The 26,877-nt window shown below is 36.1% G+C and overlaps 1 protein-coding gene across 1 annotated transcript in view; it reads left to right on the top strand.

Annotated features, from left to right (window-relative positions):
- COG5 (component of oligomeric golgi complex 5) overlaps positions 1–26,877 on the top strand; it is a 441,109-nt gene that overhangs the window by 308,604 nt on the left and 105,628 nt on the right. Inside the window, exon 11 of the mRNA XM_007504435.2 lies at positions 20,729–20,810. Within this exon, the coding sequence (XP_007504497.2) occupies positions 20,729–20,810 (82 nt within the window). The remainder of the gene's footprint in view (positions 1–20,728; positions 20,811–26,877) is intronic.

The raw sequence follows: 26,877 nt of genomic DNA, 5'->3' as shown, positions 1-26,877 counted from the left end.
GTATAGGCGGATGTCCAAAAAGCATCTCAAATGGTGAAATATGTAAGTCTCCTCTAGGCCTGCTTCTAAGATAAAATAGGGCCAGAGGGAGAATTTCAGGCCATTTTAAATGGGTCTCAGTGCATAATTTGCCAATCATAGTCTTAAGTTCTTTATTCATCCTCTCCACTTGGCCTGAGCTCTGGGGGTGATATGGAACATGGAATTTTGGAGTTATCCCCAAGCAAGAATATATTTGATTTAAGACAGAATCGGTAAAATGACTCCCTCTATCGGAGTCAATACGTGCTGGTAGGCCAAAACGAGGAATAATTTCTTTTAAAAGTATCTTTGCAACAAAATCTGCTGTGGCTCGGGTCGTAGGAAATGCTTCTGGCCATCTGGTTAGTTGATCTACAATTACTAGACAAAATTTATAACGTCCAGCCTTTGGCATTGTTATGAAATCTATCTGTAGATGTTCAAAAGGTGTGTAAGCCAGAGGACGTCCCCCAAAGGCTTTTCCACGATATGCATGTTGGTTATATGCCTGGCAAATAGGGCAGGCTGAACATACTTTAGAGGCTACAGTAGTTATACCAGGGGCTATCCATACTCTCTTGACAGAGTCCACGATGCCCTGGGTGCCAAAATGACCATTTTTATGAATAGATTGGCAAATTTGGTTATAGAAACTTCTAGGGAGCAGGGGTTTTCCTTCAGGTGACACCCATACTCCATTAATTTGTTTTGCTTTAAATTTTTGTTTCCATTTTTCCACTTCCTTTTCATTATAGGAGAGTGATAAATTTAAATTATCAGTGGTTGTTAATGTTAAAATTAATCCAGGTCCTTCTATGGCTGCTAGTTTTGCAGCGGCATCTGCTCGGTCATTTCCTCTAGAGACAGGGTCAGAGCCACCTGTATGGGCAGAGCAATGAACTACAGCTAGGGCTTTAGGCAGTTTGAGAGCAGAAAGAACTTCATTAATAATTTCTGCATTAGCTATGGATTTTCCAGCTGAGGTTAAAAATCCTCTTTGGAGCCATAGCATCCCGACTGAGTGACAAATGCCGAAAGCATATCTAGAATCCGTATAAATTGTTGCCTTTTTATCCTTGGCAATTATACAAGCTTGTTTTAGAGCTATGAGTTCTGCTCCTAGAGCGCTAATGTTAGAAGGTAGTGAAGCTGACCATTCAGTGGCAAATTCTGAGACTACGGCAGCTCCAGTGTAACGTATGCCATCCCTCATAAAAGAGGAACCATCGGTAAATAAGATCAGATCTGCATTTTCTAAGGGAGTGTCCAAGAGATTATCTCGAGGCTTTTCTGCCATGGACACTAATGTTTCACAGTTATGTAGTGGTTCTCCTGAAGTGGGTAAATCTGGAAGCAAGGTGGCAGGGTTAAGAGTTGAACAGCGTTTCAAGGTAATATTTTCACTATTTAATAAGGTTATTTCATACCTTGTAATTCTCTGATCCGAGAATGCCTGTGTTCTATGTTTTACCAATAATGCTTCAATCTCATGTGGGCACATTATTGTTAATGGACATCCCAATACTAAATCAACGGTTTTTGTTACTAGTAAGGCTGTAGCAGCTACTCCTCTAAGGCATGGTGGTGCTCCTGCTGCTACTGGGTCTAGTTGGGCAGAATAATAAGCAATTGGGCGCTGAGAAGGTCCCAAAGTCTGAGTTAACACACCAGAGGCTACTCCTCTTCGCTCATGCACATATAAAGTAAATGGCTTGTTGTAATCTGGGATGCCTAGAGCAGGGGCAGACATGATAGCCTTTTTCAGATCTGTTAGAGCTGACAAGTGTTCAGGCTCTAATTTGAGGGGTTCAGGAACCGAATCCTTTGTTAATGCTATAAGGGGTTTAGTGATTTCCCCATAGCATGGAATCCATTGTCTACAAAACCCTGTTGCTCCTAAAATTGCTCTCAGCTGTTTCTTAGTGGTAGGAGCACTCAATTTTTGAATGTTCTCAATTCGTTTTGGAGAAATATAACGAGCACCCGCAGTCAAGATGAATCCCAAATATTCTACTTTTTGGAGACACCATTGAACTTTATCCTTAGAGATTTTATGTCCTCTTTTGTGCAATTCCAAAAGAAGGTGTTTGCTATCTTCTTGACATGTTTCTGCATCTGTTGAAGCCAAGAGTAGATCATCTACATATTTGATTAATTTGCTATTTTTAAATGTTATATTGTCTGTGTCTTGGCTCAAAATTTGCTCAAATAAGCTCGGACTTTCGACATAACCCTGTGGCAGCCGACACCAGGTATATTGTGAGCCCTTCCAGGTGAAAGCAAAAATATGCCTGGAGTTTTCATGTATTGGTATGGAAAAGAAAGCTGAACACAAGTCTACTACTGTAAAGTATGTAGCTGTGCTAGGAATAGATGAAATAATAGTATGTATGTTAGAAACTACGGAGTGTCTCTTTATAACATGATTATTCACTGCCCTTAGATCCTGTACGAATCTATAGATGTGTTTGCCATCGGGTCCTTTTTTTGGTTTTTTAATTGGCAGGATGGGCGTGTTGTATTCAGATTTGCAAGGGATTATTATTCCCTGTTCTATTAATGAGTTAATAACTGGTGTAATACCCTCAATTGCCTCCTTTGAGAGGGGATACTGAGGGATAGAAGGAGGTGGGCTAGATTTAGTTTTTATCTGCACAGGAACAGCAGATTTAAGTAAGCCTACATCAGAAGAAGATGTGGCCCAAAGAGACTCCGGTATATCTTTAGGTATTTCAAAAATGGAAGGTTCTTTTTCCTCCTGGTTTTCAGAGAGAAGTACAGGGAGTAAATTTAAAGATTCCTCTGGTACTTCTAATGATAATGAGCCATCTGGGGAGCAGGTTATTGTGGCTCTGAGTTTGCATAGAAGGTCCCTCCCCAGCAAATTTAAAGGGGAGTCAGGCATCAAAAGGAAGGAGTGTTGTACCTCTAGGGGTCCTACAGACACCATTCTAGGAGGAAGTCTTTTAACTCTTTGGGTTATTCCTGATACTCCCATTACATTCTCTGAGCCAATAGAATAACATTGTAAATCAGGTGTTCTCTTTAATACAGACCAGGAAGCTCCGGTGTCTAATAGACAATCATAATAGGTGTTACCCACTTTTAAGGTAACATGGGGTTCATTAGTATGGGGAGGGCAGTGGATAGGGACAACGGGTAGTAGGACATCATGGTCTGGGAAATCAAAGGTTGTATCCTCTGATTCCTGTGCCCCAGCCCCCCCCCGGCACCATCATTGTGTTTGGGATATTCCTTGGGCACCCCCCTGAAGGGCACCTCTCTGAGGGTCATTAGTACCTCGAGTAATTTTTGGACGAGCGCCATTTCTCATATATTGTTGAGTATTATCATTAAAATTTTCTTCAATTTGAGCATTGTCATTAAATTCCCAATTCCTATTTCTATAATTCTGGTTTCTAAAGCTCTTATTTCTATATTCATTATAGTTATTTCCATAGTCATTATTATAATTTCTAGAATTTTGGTTTCTATAACCATTATCATAATTTCTATAGTTATTATTTCTAAAACCATTATTAAACTGTGTATTCCTTCCAAACATCTTAAGAAAGGTTCTACATTCCATCATTTTGTGGCCCTTCTTCTCACAGAAGTGGCAAGTAATGGATTGATAATTGGATTTCTGGAGAGGGGCAATTGTCGTTGGTTCATTATCATGCCCACTTTCTAATTTAGTTATCCTATCTATTACACATCTCATTTTTTTCTTCATTTCCTCCATGTCATCATTATTCTCTTTCTCCTTTTCTTCGTTTCCCTTAAAAACATATAGAGCTGTTTTTTGCAATTCTTCAAGGTCCATATCTGACCATCTTGGGCATTGTGTTTTAAAATAATTTTTAATTACTTTGCAAGAATTATTTACAAAGATTCTTCTAACTTGTCTTAAACTATTCTCTTTATTTAAGTCCCAATCTAAGTATCTGTCCCCAAACTCGATAATTCTGTCCATAAATCTGGAGGGTGTTTCGTTTTCCTTTTGCTTAATTTTTTCCAGTTCCATCCACTTATCTGTACTGTCCGCACATTCCTTCATGGCCGTGAGGATGGCCTCTCTACAACGGTATAGTTGTAGATAGTCCTCAGGATTATTATAGTCCCATTCGGGATCCTGAGATGGCCAATGTGCTGCATTACGCCCCCGGGTTTTGTTGACATGAGCAATTATTTTATTTTTTTCACGTTCACTTAAAAAAGCCTGTAGTAAGCTCTCAACGTCCTTGTAAGACGGATTATATTGAAAAAATATGTCTCCCATCTTTTTTGTTACTAGAAAAGGATCTTGTTCATATGTGGGGATATTTCGTGTAAATTCATTTATTTCTTGGGGAGTAAACGGTATCCTATGTCTTAAAGTCACCACATCCCCATTTCGTCCTATTTCAGGTACTTCTCTTAGAGGAAACAGGCCTCTAGTTGAATTTTGCACCTGTGGGTCAGTTTGACAAGGACAGGTTTCTTTAGGAGGACAAGATCTCCCTTGCATTGGAATTTGGTTTTCTGTAGGAGAAGGAACATGAGAAGCTGGGATTGCAGGTGAAGGGTTTTGGGGATTAAATTCAGACAAGATTTGCACTGCACGAGAGAAGCAGTCTGTTAACTGGGCTATAGGGAAGGTGTTTTCCATCTCTATTTCAGGGAAGGAAATTTCCTCATTCAAAGGTTCAGAAACAGGTCTGTTTCTGATAGAGTGGGTGTTTGCCCATTGATCCTGTAAGAAACATTTTAGATCTTCTAATTGGGCTTGCATTTTTTCCTCAATTTTTCCTATTTTATCTTCCATATCTCCCATTTTATCCTCAATATTTCCTATTTTATTCTCAATATTTCCTATTTTATCCTCAAGTTTTTCTATTTTATTCTCAATATTTCCTATTTTATCCTCAATTTTTTCTATTGTATCCTCAATTTTTTCTATTGTATCCTCAATTTTTTCTATTTTATCCTCAATATTTTCTATTTTATCATCTCTAAATATAGTATTGAGGAGTACAAAAATGACAGTACCTATTAATATAAAAATTTGGAGGTATCCTTCATTCCTCAATGCCCCTACTTCTTCAGCTGCCATATAATTGTCAAAGAATGTAGTACTCATTTTTATATGTATATTTTGTAATTTCACAAAACACGTGGGGAGCAGGGCAAAGCAACAAACTTTCCACAGGGTTTTTTTTTTTTTTTAATCCAGGAAGTTGTTCCTTAAGGGAAAGGATATTTAGAAACAGTTCTTCCAGCCAGGACTTTAGAGTCCTGTTGCTGAGATTTAAAAACAGCTGTTTTCTGTCTATCAGAGTCACACAGCTGGGAAGTATCTGAGGTCCGATTTGAACCCAGGACCTTCTGCCTCTAGGGCTGGCTCTCAATCCGCTGAGCTACCCAGCTGTCCCTTAAGATTAAAGGGAAGAAAAAGAAAAAACTGCTGATTCCAATTTAACTTAAGGAGAAAAGAGAAAAAGTTTTTTATACTCACGTGTTCTAGCAGCTGTGTCTTTAAGCCAAGTTTTTTTTTTTTTTTTTAAAAAAAGGACTAAGTGGTGAAACAGTATAGTAAAAAGGCAAGGAAAAAGTTTTATTGAGAGGATTCTTTAGACTCCCGTGTGGTCAGCCACAATGTTACAAGGGAATCACTTTAAAAGACTGATATATATTAATTTAAGGTCGCCAAGGAATCAGCTATGTAATTCCTAAATGAAAAACTCAAATCAGCCGTCAGCCTTTTTTGGAGTTTAATTACAATAGGAGCAAGAAAGGAATTAGAGATATATATAGAGAGAGAAAGGGGAGAGAAGGGAATAGGGCTTAAATACCCCTTCTGTTTAGGCTGGGCCAAAAGGCCCAAGCCCTTAGATAGCTGGGGCAAAGAAAAGAGATCAGTCCCTTTCACTCACGTGTCCAAAATGGAGAAACAGTCTCAGAGGCCCCCACCTTCAGCTTCCTTCAGAGCAAGCTTCCTCAGAGCCCAGGAACCACACCGACCAAAAAACTCAATCCTCTCCCCTCAGTCTCCAGACCCTCCTATCTTTAAGGATACCATCCAAGTTGCCTCCCCTCAGTCCTCACATCTACCAATCACTCTTCATCAATTTCCCTGTCAATGGAGGCTCTCACTTAACCCAGGACCGCCCAGAGGTTTCTGGTTTTTGCACATGTCTGTTGAAGGTCATATTTTCAAATGATTAAATCTATACTCCTTTGCTACAGCCCTTTCTAAATCCTGTTAACTTGAGTATGGTAGAGATTGGAATAATTAAATTTTGATCTAGGCTGCAGCCCTTACTCAATCCTATTAGGACTGAATAGGATGGAGTATCTCCATTGTATCAATTCTAAAATCAATCAAGACTCAAAGAAATTCCTGTTCTATGCTTAAGCATAGGTCAAAGTCCTTTCCATTGTTCAGCAAAGGGTTTCTGTTCTAAAGTAATCTTAAGAAGGGAAGAGAAGGAACCTCCCATGCCAATGGAGTTCCCATTCCAATAGACTATCAGTAAGAAATTTTCCAAGTATGAAATATCCCAATGGTGAAATTTTCAACAATTATAAGTCTAAGGAAATTTGAGGTTTACAGTTAGAAATAAGAAAATGAAAGACCATCCCTATCCTCAAGGAACTTATAATCTATTGAGGGAAGACAAAACACAAAATGAACCTAAAGATCAATGTTTTTGTGGGGCAGGGGAAATAATGGGGCAAACAAAACCAAACATAGCTTCTGATGGAAAGTTCAGATGCCAGCCTTCTATAAAGGAAAGTTTGGGGAGTTTAGTGCTCCAATCCACAGACCTTTAATCAGAAAGCAGAGACTACTATAAGGACGATATTAGAAATTAAGTCTTCTTATAATATTTTAGAGATAAGAAGTAAAGAAGCTGATTTGAGAAAGAATTGGAGTTTCAAGCAGTTGAGAGAGTGTCACTTTCAAATGTTGACAGTGTGGTGGGGAGAGGTAACAGTTTTTCTGTGGCAGTTGGTCTCTGGCAGTTACTCTCTCAGAGTTCTGGGAGCAGGTGACATCTTTTTTCTCTCTCCTCACTATCTGAGGTAAAAGGAAAGAAAGGAAAAACCAGAAGGAGTTAAGTGATTTTCCTTTTACAATTTGGGAAACACTAGCAACTGTCTATTATTGTTACATAAATTGTTTTTATATCTGAGAAGACCAAAGAAAGACCTTGTCTTTGGTTTGGACTCTGAGTTTGCTAAGGCTTAGAGTCCTGACTTGGTTCTTGCTGAGGCTCATCCAGCTAGCCTTTGTTATTTTTGTAACTTGGAGACAAAATTAAGAAGTATAAGGATAATAGTGTTTAGTTTATTGTAGAATAGTGAAAATTTGGATTAGTCAGATCAGGAAGGATCAGTGTAGCCTGTGGAAACAGGAGGAGTGGTTCCTTGCAGAACTAGGGAGTTTTATTTGGGAGGATTTAGAATCCCTTAGAGTTAGAAATCTTTTTATTATCCTCATATTATCAATAAATAGTTTATTTTTATATAACAAAAGTCTCCTTAGCATCCTTGCACCTGGCCCTGAAGAGAAGTTTACTTATGAGCTTTATTTCACTGATATAAACTGAAGATACTTTGTAAGCACAGCAAGCAGAGTATCTAATCAGTTTATAATCCATAATCAATTCATTCACCTATTATTTTTACACTACTGAGGGAATTGATAGTGTATTGATTTTCAAAAACTGATTTAATCACCATTTTAGTTTTATTTTTTTAGTTCTTTCATTATTTTTTATATTTACTTATTATTTATATTTATTAATATTTATATTAAATTAAGTTGTTATTGAAAATTGGTTTGGTTCCCAATGTTATAAAAATTGTATCTTATTTAAATAAATTTAATTTCCTTGCTTTATGTAATAGACCTATTAGTCTTCACATTAGACAGCACTCCTAGAAAACACCTAAGTATTTGTGAGACTTACTAATGTTCCCAAATAGAACTGATTTCTAGTTGGCCAGGTTTTTACTCATGTGTAATGCTATCTCAGTGTCAGTTGTGCATATGAAAATTGGCATGGAAGATAGTTCTCCTATGCCACTGGTTTGGTAATCATGTGGGGAAAATATAATATAATATAATTATAAATATTTTAATTTCCCTGGTCAAATGCTTTAAATTCTTATCATTTCTTATTAATACAGTTGTCATTTTTACTGTATTTTCTCCCTCATTTTATCATGAATTTCCAATAATTACAGTATATGTTCTGCCTATTTCGACAAGTAGCTTTATGTTCTTATTTGTATATGGTTCATGAAAAGATGTACCATAGGAATATATCTAGGTGCAAGATTATTCATCTCCCACTGCTGGATAGCCTATCTGTATCTATACGATGTCTTCACATAGGGTGTAAGGAAGAAATCAGGTTAGAATGACTTCCTGAAATAGCTTTGAGAGAGAAGTCATAAAAGTAGAAGTACAGAGAGGCAGCCTCATCTCCTATGTCCTACTAGTTTGGTAGCTAATTGCAAGTATAAGAACCTCCCACTTTTACCTGCCTAGCTCCTTTCCCTGATCATTCTCTTCAGTCCATGATTTCTTCCCACTCCCTCCCCCAATGGCCATCATCTGTTCATCCACCACCCATCTACCCCAGCTCTACAATAAGAAACTGAACTAAAACAAAGCTAATCTAGAAATTGATCTCAGAATGGTTACAAAAGATCAAGGTTTATAATCCCCATAAATCTTGTAGAACAGAAATATTGTACAACATAAAACTTGTGAAGTCCTAGGCCAACCCCAGTACCACTTTCCTCTTGGGACCTTTAAATGCTAATAAAAGCTCACCTTTATTCTTCATGAAAAGAAATATGATCTTTTCCTTCTACCAAGAACTGAACTGGAAGTATGGGACTCTAAGAACATATCAGTGTAAGACAAGTTCAGGGGAATATTCTTGTAGTGTTTGTTTCAAATCAAACTCTTAGGATATGTGTACTGAGAAGGGGAGATACACACAGCATCTCATAAGCTAAATGCTTTCATCTTCTTCAGCATCACTCTAAACAACGAATGGAGAATCTGAGTCCAAAGTCTCATAGAAAGGTGATTTTATTGTTTTGAACACTTCTCACTACTAATAGCAATTTTATGAACAGATATTTTGCCAAGTTTAATTGCCTTCTGTGAAATATTTGATGTATTATAATATGGACATGGTGTAATGAGTTGAAATGTCATAGACATGGGGAAGGGATACATTTTGGGGAGATCTAGCTATTATGGAATGGAAAAACACTAATGGAAACACTAAGGAAAAACTCCTGCTTAAAGAAATCTATAGAAAATTCCTTACTACTTCTTATTTCCTATGCGCCAATATGAAGTGAAAAAGACAACATCAAAAGAAAATGAGATTGTATCACCATTAGCAGAAGGTAGCTTAAAAACTGGAGGAGACTGCAGTGGTACTAATATAGCAGTGCTCATCTGATTGATGTTTTTCAAAGATCCAAGGTTGGAAATGGACTTTGTTTTTTAAAATATGTTCTGCCTGGTACCCTGACTTCTGAAGAAATGTAGCAAAATATCCACATGAATTGATCTGTGTAAAAATTGTTTATACTTATTTTGTTCCATTAAAACAAAAAAATAAATCAGTAAAATGAAAAAAAAAAGTAATACCAAAACCTGGGAGTTTAAAAGCAAATAGCAACATATTTAATTTCAAAATTGTAATGAAACAGTTTCTTTCATTATTTGTGAGCTCATGTTTAGCTTAAGATGATATGTATGATTACAAATGCTTAAATCAGCAAGCCCAAACAAATAATGCATGGGTCCCTTCTACAATCCAATGATATAAGTTTGCTTTGAGCTCAGAAAAATATTGCTTTGGCTTTACATAGACACTATTATATTTTTCCATTTTTTAACCCTTTATATCTTGGTAACTCTTAAGACAGAAGGATAAGAGCTGGACAAATGGGGTTAAGTGACTTGCCCAGGATTAGAAATGCTAGGAACTCTCTGAGGACAGATTTGAATCCAGGTCCTTCTGACTCCAGGTCTGATGCTGTATACAATGAACCACCTAGTTGCCCCTGCTATTTTATTTTTCAAACATGGTAATTATCTAGTTCTAAGACAATTATATTTTCTCTTACCCATTCAGCAAACTCATATTAAATGTCTTAGATGTACAAAGAACTCTCCTAGTGACAGGAAATACAAGTACAAAAAAGAAGACCTATCTCTTTCTTCAGTGAGGTTGTACTGCACCATACAACATGGATGTAGATAAATAAATATAAGATAATTTGAGCAGAGAAGAATACTAAAAATGGGGAATGAATCTGGAAAGCTTCCCATAGCAAGAAGCACTTGAGCTGAGCCTTCAAGGTATGGAAAGAGAAACTTTGTGTGAAGAGAAATAATATGAAAAAAGTCTTGAAAGGTAGGCTGGAGCCAGGTAATAAAAGGGTTGAAGTGCCAAGCAGCTGAGGAGTTTGTGTTTTTTACCCAGAGGCAATAAGGAACCACTGAACTCGGCCCCTTACTCAGTCAACAAGTATTTATTAAGCACCTACCATGCACCAGACACCTTCCTCACTCTTAGGTGACTTACAGTCTCTGGAGGGAGGTGCTATGTACATCAGCATATACAAAATCGGTGCAAGGGGAGATCAGGGGCTGGAGGGAATGAGCACCTGGGGCACCCAAGGAAACCTTGCTGGCACTTGAGTCCTTGAGCTTTGACAGAAACAAGGGATTCTGAGAAGCAGAACTGAGGTTGGACAATAGCCAGCATAATGGCCAAGAAAGGAGAGGCAGAGTGTTCTATGTGAGGAAGAGCCAACTGGCCAGCTTAGCAGAACCAGAATGTGCAAAGGACATTCTGGAAAGGTTAAGCCTATGTTGTGGAAGTCTTTAAACATACAATTTTTGTTGTTTTTCAGTCATTACCCATCTGAAAGCCAGATTGGGAGCTTATTTAATATTTTGGGCAATAATCATTAGTGTTCATTGAGTAGGAAGGTAATTCCAGTACCTCGGCCAAGAAGACCCTAAATGGCCAAGGTACTGGAATGATTTGTTATTTCCTTCTCCAACTCATTTGATAGATGAGTAAACTAAGGCAAACAGAGTTAAGTGACTTGCCCAGGGTCACACAGCTACTATCTGAGGCTAGATTTGCCCTCAGGTCTTCCTGACTCCAGACCCAGCACTCTATCCACTGTGCAACCTGGCTGCCCCTAAACATCATTTACTCCATGTATGTATATGTATGAGTGTGTGTTTGTTAGGAAATTGTGACTGGGAAAACTTTTGTTGTCCCCACAGTCACATGGCTCTTAGACAGTGGAGCACAGATTGGAACCTGGGCTCCATATTCCAAGTTCAGTGATCTCTCTGTGCTGTGCCTTTTCTCCAGATGCTTCAAGTTCCTCTGACTTTTCTCTTATCTTGTTTCCTCCCCGCTCTTTTCTGGAGATGCTCTACTTTATGCCATAGTCAGATTAAATCACTGAGTTCCAAAGGAGATTCAGTTAGTATGTAAACATTGCCAAGTATAGTGCCAGGATAACATGCCTCAAAGATTTTGTTGTTGTTTAGTAATTTTTAATTGTGTCTGGCTCTTTGTGACTATTTGAGATTTTCTTGGCAAAGATACTAGAATGGTTTGCCATTTTCTTCTCCAACTCATTTTACAGATGAGGAACTGAGGCAAACAGGATGAAGTGACTTGTCCAGGGTCACACAGCTAGTAAGTACCTGAGACCAGATTTGAACTGAGAAAGAGGAGTCTTCCTGACTGCTGAGCGAGCCCTCTGTCCATTACACCAAAGGGCCATCCCAATCAGTATTTTAGGAAAATCATTTTGGCAGCTATATACATAGAATATATAGCTTTAAGTTCTATATACATAAAGAATATACTGGATAGGAGAGATACTTGAGGCAGTGACACTACTGAGAGAGAGCTATTGCCATAAAACAGAAGATTCAAGGTTGTTCATAATGTGAGCAGGAATAAGAGGATGGATATAATGAAATGACAAGATCTGGCCATTGATAAATACTTGTGTGGGTATATAATATGTGATATATGTGAAAGAAGGACTTCATCTTCTTATGTATTATATTGATATAATATATATTATATATGCAGAAATATATGTATGGATAAAGTGATACCTAGATATAGGTATAAATATGTACAGATATAGTGAGAGAGAGGGGAGCCAAGGATAATGCTACTTCAGGCCTGCTTATTTGGCCTTGTTCAAATCACTTACCTTTTTTTTTTATCAAATAACTTACTCCATTTCTTAATCTTCAAAATGAAGGGGCCAGATTAGATGACTTCCAAGGCCTCTGTTCTAAACTTTTCATAGTACCATCCTAAGATTTTTGGAGCAGGAATGTGTCCTAGTTAAACCTATGCCTTGGGAGTTTTCTTTTGGGAGAGGATAGATTGGAGATGAGAGAGACTGGAAACACAATATAGGATTGTAAGCATTATTCAGCTGCCCCCTCCTTTGTTCCTTTGAGGGATTCTTCTGTGATTTCACCAGTTTGGGCATTCCCTGCATTTGTGCCTATCACAATACTCATGTTTTTCTTTGGAGAGTTTTCATCCCTGTCTCACCATGGAGGCCCCACCCCACAGGACGCCTCCTCCACAGTGATGCTCCTGCCAATACTAATTTGCTATTGTTGCCTTCAGAATGTCTCTCTTCTGGCCTTTTGTTTTTATTTGATCCTCATTCTTTTCTTGAACTTATGTAACTTTGATAATGCCTTTTTAAGTCAGATCTTAAAGGCAGTTAACTGTCAATAATATAACAAATATCACTGCATCCTGCAACCTATGTCCAGCTACCAGATATTATTTTATAATTTTGAAATTTTTTTTAAATCATGGGGCTCTGTGATTCTTATCCACCTAGCATCAATGGGGAAACACTCTCTTGGCATTAAAGGCATGGTTTTTTTTTTTTTTAATGAAAGTAAACCATTTAGGATCATTGAGAACACTGAACAGTTTGATCTGGCCCTGTCAGAAGAGTGCATTGGAAAGAAAACTGGTTCTAGAGAGAGGACCTGGATTTAGATTCTGCTTCTGACAACTTATTCCTTGTGTACCCATTCTTGTAAATGATAGCTAATGTTGATAATGTTTACTATCAGCTTATGGATTAGGTCTTGTGAACATGCCCTATGATCCAATGATATTATTCCTAGCACTATACCCCAAGAAAATCAAAGTAAGGGGAAAAGGACCCAAGTGTATAAAAAAATGATAGCAACTGTTTTTTTTTAAGTGGCAAAGAGTGGATATCTATCAATTGGGGCTTTAGTGATGTGATGGAATATTATTGTACTTTAAGAAATAAAGAAAAGGTTTCACAGAAATCTAGGAAGAGCTGAATGAACTGTTGCAGAATGAAGTTAGCTAAATAAGTAGGACAGTTTGTTCAGTAACAATATAATGAAAAACCACTTTGAAACACTTGAAAACTCTGTCCAGTACAATGGCGAACCCAGTTCTAGAGGCGTGATGACAAAGTCTACTACCCACCTCTTTTAAAAAAATTCATCTTCTTTCTTAGAATCGATACCGAGTATCATTTCCAAAGCAGAATAGTAAGGGTTAGATAATTGGAGTTAAGCCTGGGGTCACACAGCTAGGAAGTGTCTGCAGCCAGATTTGAGTTATACATCTCTTGACAAAGAAAATCAAGTATTTAAAATAGAAGATAATATATTCATTTTAGACATACTTAATATGGGAATTTGTTTTGCTTAGCTCTGCATATTTGTTACAAGGGCTTTATTTTTTCTCTTGTTTTGTTTCCTCTAGTGTAGTGGATAATGGGGTGGGAACAAGAAATATAAAAATAAAAGATACCCTGTTGGGGGAGCCTGACTCAGGCCAGTGTTCAGTTAGTTCAGGTTTTATGTTAGGACAAAATGAAGCACTTGTATTCATTCATTTGTAAAAGGAGAATTACTTAGCCTTAGTATAGAAAAGATATCCAACAAAGATACAGCAGCATCTACTGTGGGGTCAGTAGAGCTCTCCTTTCATAATTTTGACACATCCTCTGAGACTGAAGGGTGACATAGCTGGAGCCTTGGCCCCCTGAACCAGTCAAATATTTGGACCAGCTTTGTTAAGAGAAAACATTAGTCTAACACTTGTGGAGCCTGGGATAAAGGAAGAGGACTCATCACAGACAGTGGTCCTGTCACAGGGTCACTGAGGCATGTTTAAAAAAATGCACAGGAGAGAACAGGGAAGACTAACCAGAATCACAGTCAAGCAAGATAGATTGAATTTATTATATAATTGTTAAAAAATTATTCTTTTTTATTTTTTTTATATTTCTATATTATTCTTTTTTGTTTTACTATGTATATAGAAATGCCTATATTAATTACTGTTTAAGGTCACAATGAAAATAAACTAATTTAAAACATATAGTTAGAGTTTGATCACTAATAATTTTAATTATGTATTCTAGTTCCTAAGCATTGAACCTATGTTTTAAGCAAACTGCTTTTAATATGGTGGCTGTGTCATGTTTTTTTTGTTTTTTTTTGAAGGTGGCTGTGTCATGGTTTTTTTATTCCTAAAAGTCTGGGATTGCTACCAAAAATTCTTATGAAATTAACTTTTTAAAATATATTTTAAAAGAATAGTTTTCAAGGAGATATATGCAGCTATTTCCCCATAATCTTTTTTTTCTTAAAGAAAGTGTCCATAATGAATAGATATGTGCCTTCAGTGTAGTCTACCCACCCTTGACCTGTCTTGTTCTTTACTCGTGAACCATATTTTCCCCATTTTTCCCTGTTTCAGCCTATGCCTACCCTTTTCAAGGAAGTCATCAAGTACCAAAGTACATGTTGGTTGATTTAATTTGGAAGGTCTTCTTGAGCTCATTGTGAAATTCTTCTTCATATCTTATTACAAAAGTTACTTTCACACAAGCTATAATTACTTTCATAATACTTTTTTTTTTTGCAAATATTTATGGCCACTACAAGTGGTAATAACAAATATCATTAAATGAAATTACTTTTCTTCTTTTTGCCTTTGTATCATAGAACTATCTTTTTCAGCTTCTTTATAAGGAGAAATAGCAAGATATTCTTCAATGGCACATAGAATGCCTTTGACTGAACTTGAAGCTGATTGATGTGCTAAGAAGTATTCTTGCAACTTTCTGGTTGATAAAGCCTCTCAGATGGCCCAAGACTTGTTAAGGATTGCTTTCCTCCCCTCCCCCCCCCCAAGAAATTATCACTCATGGTTTCATAGTTTTAAAGCTGAGAGACAAGCAACTAGAAGTTCTTCCACTTACAAATCCAGAGATTGAAATTCTAAGCCATTAAGTGATTTTCCTGAGGTTACAGAGCTAGTAAGTGACACAGATGGGACTTAAAGTGGTCTTCTGATTCCAGATATGATGCTCTTGCCATTGCACCATGCCATGTATCTGAAGTACATTGTTACTAGTTTCAGAAAGAGTAAGTGGTAACTTATGTGAAGGAGAAGACACTAGCTGGGGCTCTGAGTCTGCCCCATCAAACAGAGCAGGCATCCTTTTACTTCCTCTGCCCCTCCAAGCTCTTTATTTGGTCATCTAGAAGCAGGAATGGAATAGCTGCATATGAGATGTACAGCCTGTGCCACAAAATTAGTCAATATGGTATGCAAGATAGAATTTTGGCAATAAAATGAATCCAGATCCAAACATTCTAGAGGGTAATTTGGAACTATTCCCAAAGGGCTTTAAAACTATATATGTGTGTATATATGTATATATATATATATGTATATATATACATATATACACACCCTTTGAACCAGTCATACCATTACAAGTTCTATATCCCAAAGAGATCAAAAAGAAAATGGAAACGATCTACTAGTACAAAAATATTCATAGCAACTCATTTTTTTAAACCCTTACCTTCCATCTTGGAATCAATACTGTGTATTGGTTCCAAGGCTGAAGAGTGGTAAGGGCTAGGCAATGGGGGTTAAGTGAGTTGCCCAGGCTCACACAGCTAGGAAGTGTCTGAGGCTATATTTGAACCCAGGATCTCTCATCTTTAGGCCTGGCTCTCAATCCACTGAGCCACCCAGCTTCTCCTCCCCACCCCCATAGCAACTCATTTTATGGTGGCAAAACATTAGAAATTGAAGGGATGTCCATCAGTTGGGGAATGGCTGAACAAATTGTGGTATATGATGGTGATAGAATACTATTGTGCTATAAGAAATGATGAGCAGTGATTATCTCAATAGATATAGAAAAAGCCTTTGACAAATTACAACACCCATTCCTATTGAAAACACTCAAAAGCATAGGAATAAATGGTCCTTTCCTCAAAATAAGTAATATTTATTTAAAACCATCAGCAAGTATCATCTGCAATGGGAATAAGTTAGAAGCCTTCTCAATAAGATCAGGAGTAAAGCAAGGATATCCATTATCAAGCTATTGGTTAATATTGTGCTAGAAATGTTACTTGTAGTGCTTACTTCAACAGCACATATACTAAAATTAGAAATACTAGTTGTAGCAATTGGAGAAGAAAAAGAAGTTGAAGGAATTAAAGTAGGCATTGAGAAAACAAAACTATCACTCTTTGTGGATCAACTAAAGAGCTAGTTGAAATGATTAATTACTTTAGCAAAGACTCAGGATTAAAAAAAAAACATGTAAATCATCAGCATTTCTATATATTTCCAACAAAAATCAGCAGCAAGAGTTAGAAAAACTCCATTTCAAATCACTAACAATATTTGGGAAATCTATTTACCAAGACAAACATTGGAATTATATGAACACAATTACAAAATACTTCACTCACACACACATACACACAAACAATTGGAAAAATAGTAATTGCTCATGGGTAGGTCAAGCTAATATAATAAAAATGATAGTCCTACCTAAATTTATTTATTCAATGCTATACCTATCAAACTACTAAGAAACTATTTTAAATAACTAGAAAAAATTATAACAAAATTCATCGGGAAGAATTAAAGGGTCAAGAATATAAAGGGAAATAATGATTAAAAAAATGAACATTCCATTGGAATCCTGGTTCTTGCATCTTGGTCCACAAGTCCTGCAAAACCTCTCTCTCTTCATGTCTCTATCATACCTGGTAGTACCAGATCTTAAACTGTATTATAAAATAGTAATCATCAAAGCATTAAAATAATCTGGTACTGACTAAGGAATAGACTAGGAGTAAATAACCTCAGCAAACTAGTGTTTGATAAACCCAAAGATCCCAGCTTTGGGGATAAGAACTCACTATTTGACAAAAACTACTGGGAAAATTGGAAAACAGTATGGCAAAAACTAGGTTTAGATCAATATCTCACATTCTATATTAATATATGGGTATATGATTTAAACATAATGAGTTATAAGTAAATTAGGTGAACAATGAATAATTTACCTATCAAATCTATGGAAAATGGAAGAATTTAAGACCAAACAAGAGGTAGAGAACATTATAAGATATAAAATGAATAATTTTCATTAAACTAAATTTAAAAGGTTTTGTACAAACAAAACCAATGCAATGTCAAATTTATAAGAAACCAAGTCATTCCCCAATTGAAAAATGGTCAAAGGATATGAACAAGCAGTTTTCAAATGAAGAAATCAATGCTATCAATAACCATATGAAAAAAAATGTTCTAAATCCCTCTAGATTAGAGAAATTCAAACTAAAACCAGTTTGAGGTACTACCTTACACCTAGTAGATGAAAACATACTTTATCATTTGTTTATTTGGGTACGTGATATGGGGTTTTGTTTTTATAAAATTACTCTCTTATAGAAATGAATAATATGGAAATATGTTATGAGTAATAAGATATTTGTATAAACTAGTGGAATTGTTTATCAATTCTAAAAGAGGGGAGGAGGCCTACATGAATGATATAACTTTTGAAAACTTATATGTGCATTTATTATTGGAATAAAATAAAGATAAAATTTTAAAAATTAAAAAAAAGAAAGAAATGATGAGCAGGATGATTTCAGAAAGACATGGAATTACGTGAACTGATGTTGAGTGGAGTAAGCAGAACCAGGAGAACACTGAACACAGTAACAGCAATATTGTGAGATGAACAACTGTGAAAGATTTCACTACTCAGCAAAACAGTGATGCAGGACATCTCTGAGGGACTTATGACAAAGAATGCTCTCCACCTCCAGAGAAAGAACTGTTGGAATTGTTATGCATATCAAAGCACAAAATTTTTTAAAAAGTGAATTCAGGGAAATTAGGAGACTGTTGGAGTGATTTAGACATAGGTAAAAAAGAGAGTATGTAATAAAAAAGAACGGGTGCTGGATTTTTGAGGATTTCACAGAGGAAAAGAGACTTGATTTGTTTATTTCTAGACTCTATCTTCTGTTAAAAAGACTGTATTCAGATTCTAAAACCAACAGTGTTGACCTGAGGCAAATCATTTACTCTCTGCCCTTTACTTTCCTCACCTTATCTCAGAGGTTGTTAATAGATAAATTCTTTATAGATTTGAAATTTGTAATAAATGTAAGTTATTATAGGCTGAGAGAAATGTCTAGAAAATGGCAACTTGTAAGAAGTATATGTAAATTGAGTATCATTAATCAATGACAGTCTTTCTGATTTGTAATACTTTCTATATAGCTGAGTTCTCTCTTTCGATGTATAAACTTATTAATTTTAACCATTTTTGATGAGAATATTTCTAGAATTAATTCCATATGTCCCTGGCCTCCTAATGAAAAGATAATGCATGTACCTTTTTCTTGAAGAACTAAGGTTATTTAAACATTACTGTTGTGCAATACCAGAATACAGTAATGTCCTCAGGGCTTCTTAGAATAGTAATCCCATTTCTGCCTTGAGTAAATGACCTCATGTTGCTGTGCTTTTTGAATTATGTCTTTATATGTCTTCATAGATTTCTATTTTCCCTTTCTTTCAAGCCCCCCAGTGCCCTGCATTTGAACCTTTTTTTTTTTGACGTTGGCATGCCTGCCTATAGTAGTTTTTTCTCACCTTGCAATTTGCTTTTTCTCTCCAGTGTGAGTTTAAAAGGATATGACCAGGTTTTCTGGAGCTCAATGAAAAATACTTTTAGCTCTAAAGCCAACCTCTAAAATTATATTAAACACTGGATTTATATCCAGAACTTACCTTTAAATCTAAATTTGAAAGACCAAACAAACCCCAGTAAAGATTTAAAAGTCATTGTAATAAAAATATATGTTTCTGATATCTGATAATTGTAGTTTTGAGACCCCTTTATTTAAACAATTTACTTTAGTAAAATCAAAGCAAAGAAACCTCTTTACTTAAAAGAAGTTACAAACATCTAGAATAAAAAGTTATACAGTTGTGTTATCAAGAAATGTTTTAGTTTTGCAGCTCAGACCTGATTAGTGGCAATAATAAATTCCATGAATGTTTGCATTATTTAAAATTAAATTATACATTTTTGTTGCACTGGAACCAGGTACTATATTTTTCATATTATATATACTTTGAATAGTGCAAATTTTAATAATGCCATTTCACAGGGTTTATTATACACACTACTCAGAACCTAGCTGATTTCCCAGATGAGAGTTCATTTTTTTCCAAGCACACACACGCAAACGCACAAATACAATACACACTCAGGAAACAAAAACATATGCTTTCATTTTTTTTTAACCCTTACCTTCCATCGTCAAATCAAAGCTATGTATTGGTTCCAAGGTAGAAAATTAAGGGGTAGGCAATAGGGGTGAAGTGACTTGCCCAGGGTCACACAGCTAAGAAGTGTCTGAGGCCAGAGTTGAACCCAGGACCTCTGGTCTCTAAGCCTGGCTCTCAGTCCACTACGGCACCTAGGTGCCCCTCCCCCCATATGTTCTTTCTAGAAATGAAAACTGAAGCACTTTTTTTATACATTTTATAATTATATTATTTAGTATAGACATTGGCCTCTTTTAGCTATGAACATTTTTGTTATTAGCCACTATGAGCCTCAATATCATGGCTATGAAATTCTTTGTAAATCTGAAAGTGCCAGATTTTTCTATTGTGATGATTATTATTATGTTTTATAGCTACAAAATACATATGCTATATACCTCATAAAAGTATCTTATCAATCTTCATTAAAAAAATTCATTAATATTTTCCTTGTCCCAGAAGAAAAGAGACTTTCCATCTGTTTTCGTCTTACTGTAGAGGTAACATTCTAGACTTTTTCTTAGGTTACATAGCTTTCATTTCATAAATTTCTGACTTTTCCATACACTCACATTTGAAGATGTTTAAGTCAAAGAAGCAGCCCTTGATACAAGCTTTATTCCTAATATTCAGACAGATCTATCTCTCATGCATATTTGGTATGGGAATGTTCTGTCCATTGTTTTGTCAACTTCACCTCTACATCTCCTATATCTCAAAATATAATAACTGATTTTATTAAGCATCATGAATGCATGAATTGCATTGTTATAAATTGAGTAGACATTTTATATTTAGTTATATTTCATATATCCATTGTTTTAGAAATCTATGTTAGCTTCTTATTGAAATACACGTTTAATGTTTTTAAATATCATATTCTAGTCATTGCAATCTTAAAAATAAGTGGATTCACATGGATCTCATTTTTTATTCTCTAGGATGGCCAATCTGAAATTTTATATACCTTTTGGAATGTAGTGACTGATACCCTTTCCTCTCGATTTCAAACAGCGACAAATTGTAAGTACTCTATTGAGATTTACTAACATCACGTGCTGCCATTTTTCAATAATATTTGGACTTTTGATATCATGGCAAAATGACTATTATTAAAACCATTTATTATCCTAACACTCTATTGTGGGTTTTGATATTTTATAGATAGTTCATACAAGTTGTGGAAGAAAATCCAGAACAGTGAAGACATCCGTCACAATTTTCTCCATTTGTGTTAGAGTGATTGGCAAAATATATTTCAGATTGTGTTAATATTTCTAAAATTATTCACAATCTGGAACTTAAAAGTTATTAAGTATGAAGTTATAAGTGTTTTGTTACTAAGAAAGTTGTATGCAAAATAGCAGACTTAAGTCTAGTATTAAATACACAACATTTAACAACTCATAATCAAAACCAGCTAGGAAGCAAACATGTAAGTTCTCCTTGTGGCCAGTGTAACTGAACTTCAGCAAATGGGCAAGCAGTCCATCGTGCATCAGACTTGAAATCCTTCAATTTTTTCTGTCTCTTATCTTATTTGGTACGTGGCATATATAGTTCTAGTTAAACCTAACAAGGTCTTCAGCTATTTCTACTGTTATCACCCCAGTGACTTCCTTTCCTATGTTGCTGCCACAAAGTAGTGATATAATGTCTCCCTGGGACAGGATGTAAGGGAGGATTGAATATTTAAATGTAGATCTAATTTCATAAACATGTGAAATTTAAAATATACAAAGATATTTTGGGAATAGTGATTTTTCAGGGTTCAGATATATTATTGGAACAAACAATCTGCTTATGGTATGTTCTTTTCTCCATGTTAACGTAATATATTTTACATAAAAATGAATGTGATTATCGACAATATTCTTCAATTATTTGTTTACACTGAGGTGTTACAAATCTATTACATTTGATGGAATACACTCAATAGTTTAAAATCTATCAGCAGTCAATTATAATGATACCTACTTTTTTTACAATATAACTTGAATTTGAACATTCATTCAGTAAGATATCACTCATTTAGAAAGAATGTCATAAATAAAACAGTATCTCTAGAATTAGAGAAAAATGCACATCATAGTGTATTATTTTAAAAATGCAATTTCATCACTGCCAAGCCAAGATAAATGTATATTTAATACTTTATTTTCCTCTAAAGAACAAATATAAATTACTTGTAATGTCCATATTGGTTATTTACAAATGCAGCCTATTAAAATAACTTTGGAATTACTTAAAATTATTTACCTTAATTCTCACATAGTATACCTATTATCCCAATCCAATATTATTTGCTATTGATTATTTAATTATATTTTCAGCAATTGCAAAGCTAAAGTGGCCTGAACATACTAATGAAATGAATTTAAAGAGACTTACCCATTCTTTTAGACATTTATGAAATTAAAATGAATTGCTTACTGTCTCTCTTCTGATCAGTGTTAAATTACTTAATTATGAATTTTTTTTTCTAGGCAGCTAACATTTTAAGTTACCTAGCTAATTGCAAAAAAGGAAAGCATATGGCTATGTCTTAGTACATCTTTATAAGCCCACTTAGCATCTGCACCTTTTAGAAACTAAGTATTCATTGAATGAATCGTCAATTAAAAAAAAATCTTCCTAAAATCATAAATTTCTCCCTGCCCCCAATAGTACAGATGAGAAAACTCAGGCCCACAAAGGTTAACTGATTTGCCCAATATCTTGTAGGTAGTAATTGATAGAGCCAGAATTGTAAATAAAGTAAGATGGGTCCAAAATCTACCACTCTTTCTACTTATACCATGATGTTTTCCATCATTTCGTCCAATCCTGCTAGTCCATTCTAATTTTCTACTACTCCACAGTAGGACACTTTTTACTTCAGTCTAGTAGATCTGTATAGTGTTTGAAGTATCTTCCCTTCTCCTTTTTGCTTATGTAAATACTCTGATTCGTTAAGAACCAGCTGCATTTCTGCTTTCATTAAGATTTTACTGACTAACCAGTACACATGGATCTCACCTTCTCTGAATTCCTTTTGCATTCATCCAATACAGTTTAGGGCTTACTCTCAAATTGTTTTATCATTGTTACTTTTGTATCCTAATTACTAAATAAGGTTCTTCAGATAAAAGGGATACACTCATAGGCTTATGTGTCTCCAGCAGTTCCAATTACAGTGCTGAAACTAGTAGGTCCTCCATATGTGATTCCTTGATATAAGTGAAAGAATTTCTATCTACTATAGACAGAAGCCCAGGTTGGTAACAAGACATAAATTTTTTAGGAATAGAAATTTTTTATTTTTTATTTTTAAAATTTTTATTTTAAAATATTTTTCCATGGTTACATGATTCATTTTCTATCCCTCCCCTCCCCCAAAGCCGACATGCAATTCCTTTGGGTTATACATGTTTTATCATTTGATACCTATTTCTATATTATTCATATTTGCTGTAGAATGATCTTTTAACACCCAAACCCCAATCATATCCCCGTCAAACCACATAATAAACCATATATTTTTCTTCTGCATTTCTTCACCCACAGTTCTTTCTCTGGTTGTGGATAGTGTTCTTTCTCATATGTTCCTCTGGATTGTCCTGGGTACTTGAATTTCTGCTCATGGAAAAGTCTATTACATTCAATTGTGCCATAATGTCTTTGTGTATAATGTTCTGCTCCTTTTTCTCTATATCAATTCCTGGAGGTCTTTCCAGTTCACATGGAATTCCTCCAGCTCATCATTCCTTTCATCACCATCAGATACCACAGTTTGTACATCCATTTCCCAATCGATGGACACCTCCTCATTTCCCAATTTTTTGACACCACAAAGAGTGTGGCTAGGAATATTTTTGTACAAGACTTTTTCCTTATTATCTCTTTGGGATACAAACCTAGTAATAATGGTATTGCTGTATCAAAGGAATAGGCAGATTGAGGGCACAGTCAATATGGTGATATAGAGGCAGCAATAGTTCAGAACTCTGCAAACCCTCACCGAATCCAAAACACAATGCTTCGAGGGGACTGAAAACCAAATCTAACAACAGGACAGAGCTGGGGAACCTTCCTGCTGGACCCAAATTAAAAGGTCCACCACCCCCAAAAAGCCTGAACTCTAGAACACACAAGTTTAAGGGGAAGGAAGAAGGAATGTCCCAGGACCCCTCCTCCACCTGCAGTGCTGAGCTTCAAATGGTGGCTGGAATCTCTAGACAGGCAAGGGCACTAGTCCAGACAAAGAACTTTGTCAGGGAAGCTGTTCCAGGCTCAGGGCTTAGAACATGGGTGGCATAGAAGCAGTTGGAGGAGAAGCTCAGAGCAGGCAGGCCAGTTACAGCCAAAACGTCCCATCTTCCCCCCCCCCCCTTTTATCTGGAGGTTTTGACCTTAAGACATAGCCAGCTTTGCAGATCAACTCCACTCTGGCTCAATGTCATCAATAAGGGCAGATAAGAAGCCTTCAGAGGACAGGGAAGCTCAAGCTCCAACAGTCCTTTCCCACAGACTGATCTGAGAGCCTTGTTAACTGAGCTCCAAGGGCAAAGTATGCAACAAACTACAGGCAACAACCTTGACAACAGGACAAGAAGCCCAGCTCCTTTTCAGCTTCTACTATCAGCCAGGGATGATCAGACTACCTGATCAAACAGCATCCCCTTCAGGATAGAATAGCCCAAAATTACAGATCCAGCATAAAATCAGAGAAGCAAGACTACAGGCAACTACAGGGGGGGGGGGGGGGGGGGAGAGAAGGGGAAAATATGAGTAAACAACAAAAAACAAAAAAGAAATTACTATTTACAGCTTCTATCCAGACAGTGAACAAAGAGTAAATGAAACAGAGATGGGTCAAGGAATACCAAGCAAAAACACAGAAACTCCAACAACTTGGACACAGGCTTTGGAAGAACTCAAAATACAATTCAAAAAACAATTAAGAGACACTGAATAAAACTGGAAAAGGAACTTAAAAAAGCAAAATAAATCATCTGGAAACAGAAAATGTCTTGAAAGCCAAAATTAATCAGCTTGAAAATGAGGCAAAGAAGATGAAACCTTCAAAGAAAATCAGACCGGAAGGAGAAGGATGACCAAAAAACCAGGGATGAAATTCAGTCTTTAAAAAGTAGAATAAAACAACTAGAAGCAAACAACTTCACAAAGCAGCAGGACACTATAAAACAAAATCAAAAGAATGAAAAAATTGAGGAAAATATGAAACACTTCACCCACAAAAAAGATGTAGAAAATCGTTCCAGGAAAGACAACTTAAGAATCATTGGTCTACCAGAAGACCATGACAAAAGAAAAAGCCTGGATATCATTCTACAGGAATTATCCTTGAAAACTGCCCCGACATTCTAGAGCAAAAGGGAAAAGTGGATATTGAAAGAATGCACAGATCACTTCCTATACTTAATCCTCAGTTGACAAAACCCAGGAATGGTATAGCCAACTTCAAGAACTACCAGGTCAAGGAAAAAAAATATTACAAGCTGCTAAGAAGAAGGCATTTAGATACCATGAAAATATAGTGAGGATAACACAGGATCTGGCTGCATCTACACTGAAGGACCAAAAGGCATGGAATATGATATTCCAGAAAACAAGGGAATTAGGTCTACAACCAAGAATCAATTACCCAGCAAAACTGATTATATTCTTGCAGGGGAAAGTATGGTCATTTAATAAAATAAAGACTTCCAAGCATTCGTAAAGAAAAGATTGGACCTGAACTGAAAATTTGATGACCAAGTACAGAACTCAAGAGAATCACCGAAAGGTAGTTAAGAAAGAAAAAAAACCAAACTTTTTTTTAAGAGACCCAATAAATTAAAATGATATATATCACTACAAGAAAAGAGGATATTGATAACTACTAAAAATTGTTATCACCTCGGTATCTTGAAGAATTATACTTAGAGGGAACAGTGAGAAACTGTATAGTATGAAATGCCAAGATATAAATATGTATGCAGATATATGTATGCATAGATAGATAGATAGATAGATAGATAGATATACATATGAAACTAGAGGTGAAAAAAGAGGTTAGTACTAAGAGTAATGGGAAAAGAAAGAAAATGGGGTAAATTTATATTTCATAAAGAAGCGCATGGTGGGAGTGGGGAAGAAGAACTAACGAGGTTGGAGATAGGAAATACTTAATTCTTTTTTTTTAAAAAACATTATTTTATTTGGTTATTTTCAAACGTTATTCATTAGAAACAAAGATCACCTTTTTTTTTCCTTCTCCCCTCCCCCACCCTCCCATTGGCAATGCGTGATTCCTCTGGGTGTCACATACTTCCTCAATCTGAGCCCATTTCCCTGCTATTGGTTTCCGTAGTAGGGTATTCATTCAGAGTCTTCGATCATATCTCCTCCACCCCTGTAGTCAAGCAGTTGTCCTTCCTAGGTGTTTTTACTTCCACCGTTTGTCCTCTGCTTGTGGGTAGTATTTTTTTCTCCTTGGTCCCTGCCAGTTGTTCAGGGACATTGCATTGAGACTAATGGAGAAGTCCATTACGTTCGATTGTACCACAGTGTATCAGTCTCTGTGTACAATGTTTTCTTGGTTCTTCTCCTCTCACTCTGCATCACTTCCTGGAGGTCATTCCAGTCTCCATGGAATTCCTCCACTTCATTATTCCTTTTTGCACAATAGTATTCCATCACCAACATATACCACAATTTGTTCAGCCATTCCCCAATTGAAGGGCATCTCCTCATTTTCCAGTTTTTTTGCCACCACAAAGAGCGCAGCTATGAATATTCTGTACAAGTCTTTTTCCTCATTATCTCTTTGGGGTACAAACCCAGCAGTGCTATGGCTGGATCAAAGGGCAGACAGTCTTTTAGTGCCCTTTGGGCATAGTTCCAAATTGCCCTCTAGAATGGTTGGATCAATTCGCAACTCCACCAGCAATGCATTAATGTCCCGACTTTGCCACATCCCCTCCAGCATTCATTACTTTCCTTTGCTGTCATGTTAGCCAATCTGCTAGGTGTGCGGTGATACCTCAGAGTTGTTTTGATTTTCATCCCTCTGATTATAAGAGATTTAGAAGACTTTTTCATATGT

The sequence above is a fragment of the Monodelphis domestica genome, chromosome 5 (assembly GCF_027887165.1).
Source record: "Monodelphis domestica isolate mMonDom1 chromosome 5, mMonDom1.pri, whole genome shotgun sequence".
In the NCBI taxonomy this organism is placed as follows: domain Eukaryota; kingdom Metazoa; phylum Chordata; class Mammalia; order Didelphimorphia; family Didelphidae; genus Monodelphis; species Monodelphis domestica.
Note: the sequence above shows the minus strand (reverse complement) of the source record. Positions and strands in the feature narration are given on the sequence as shown.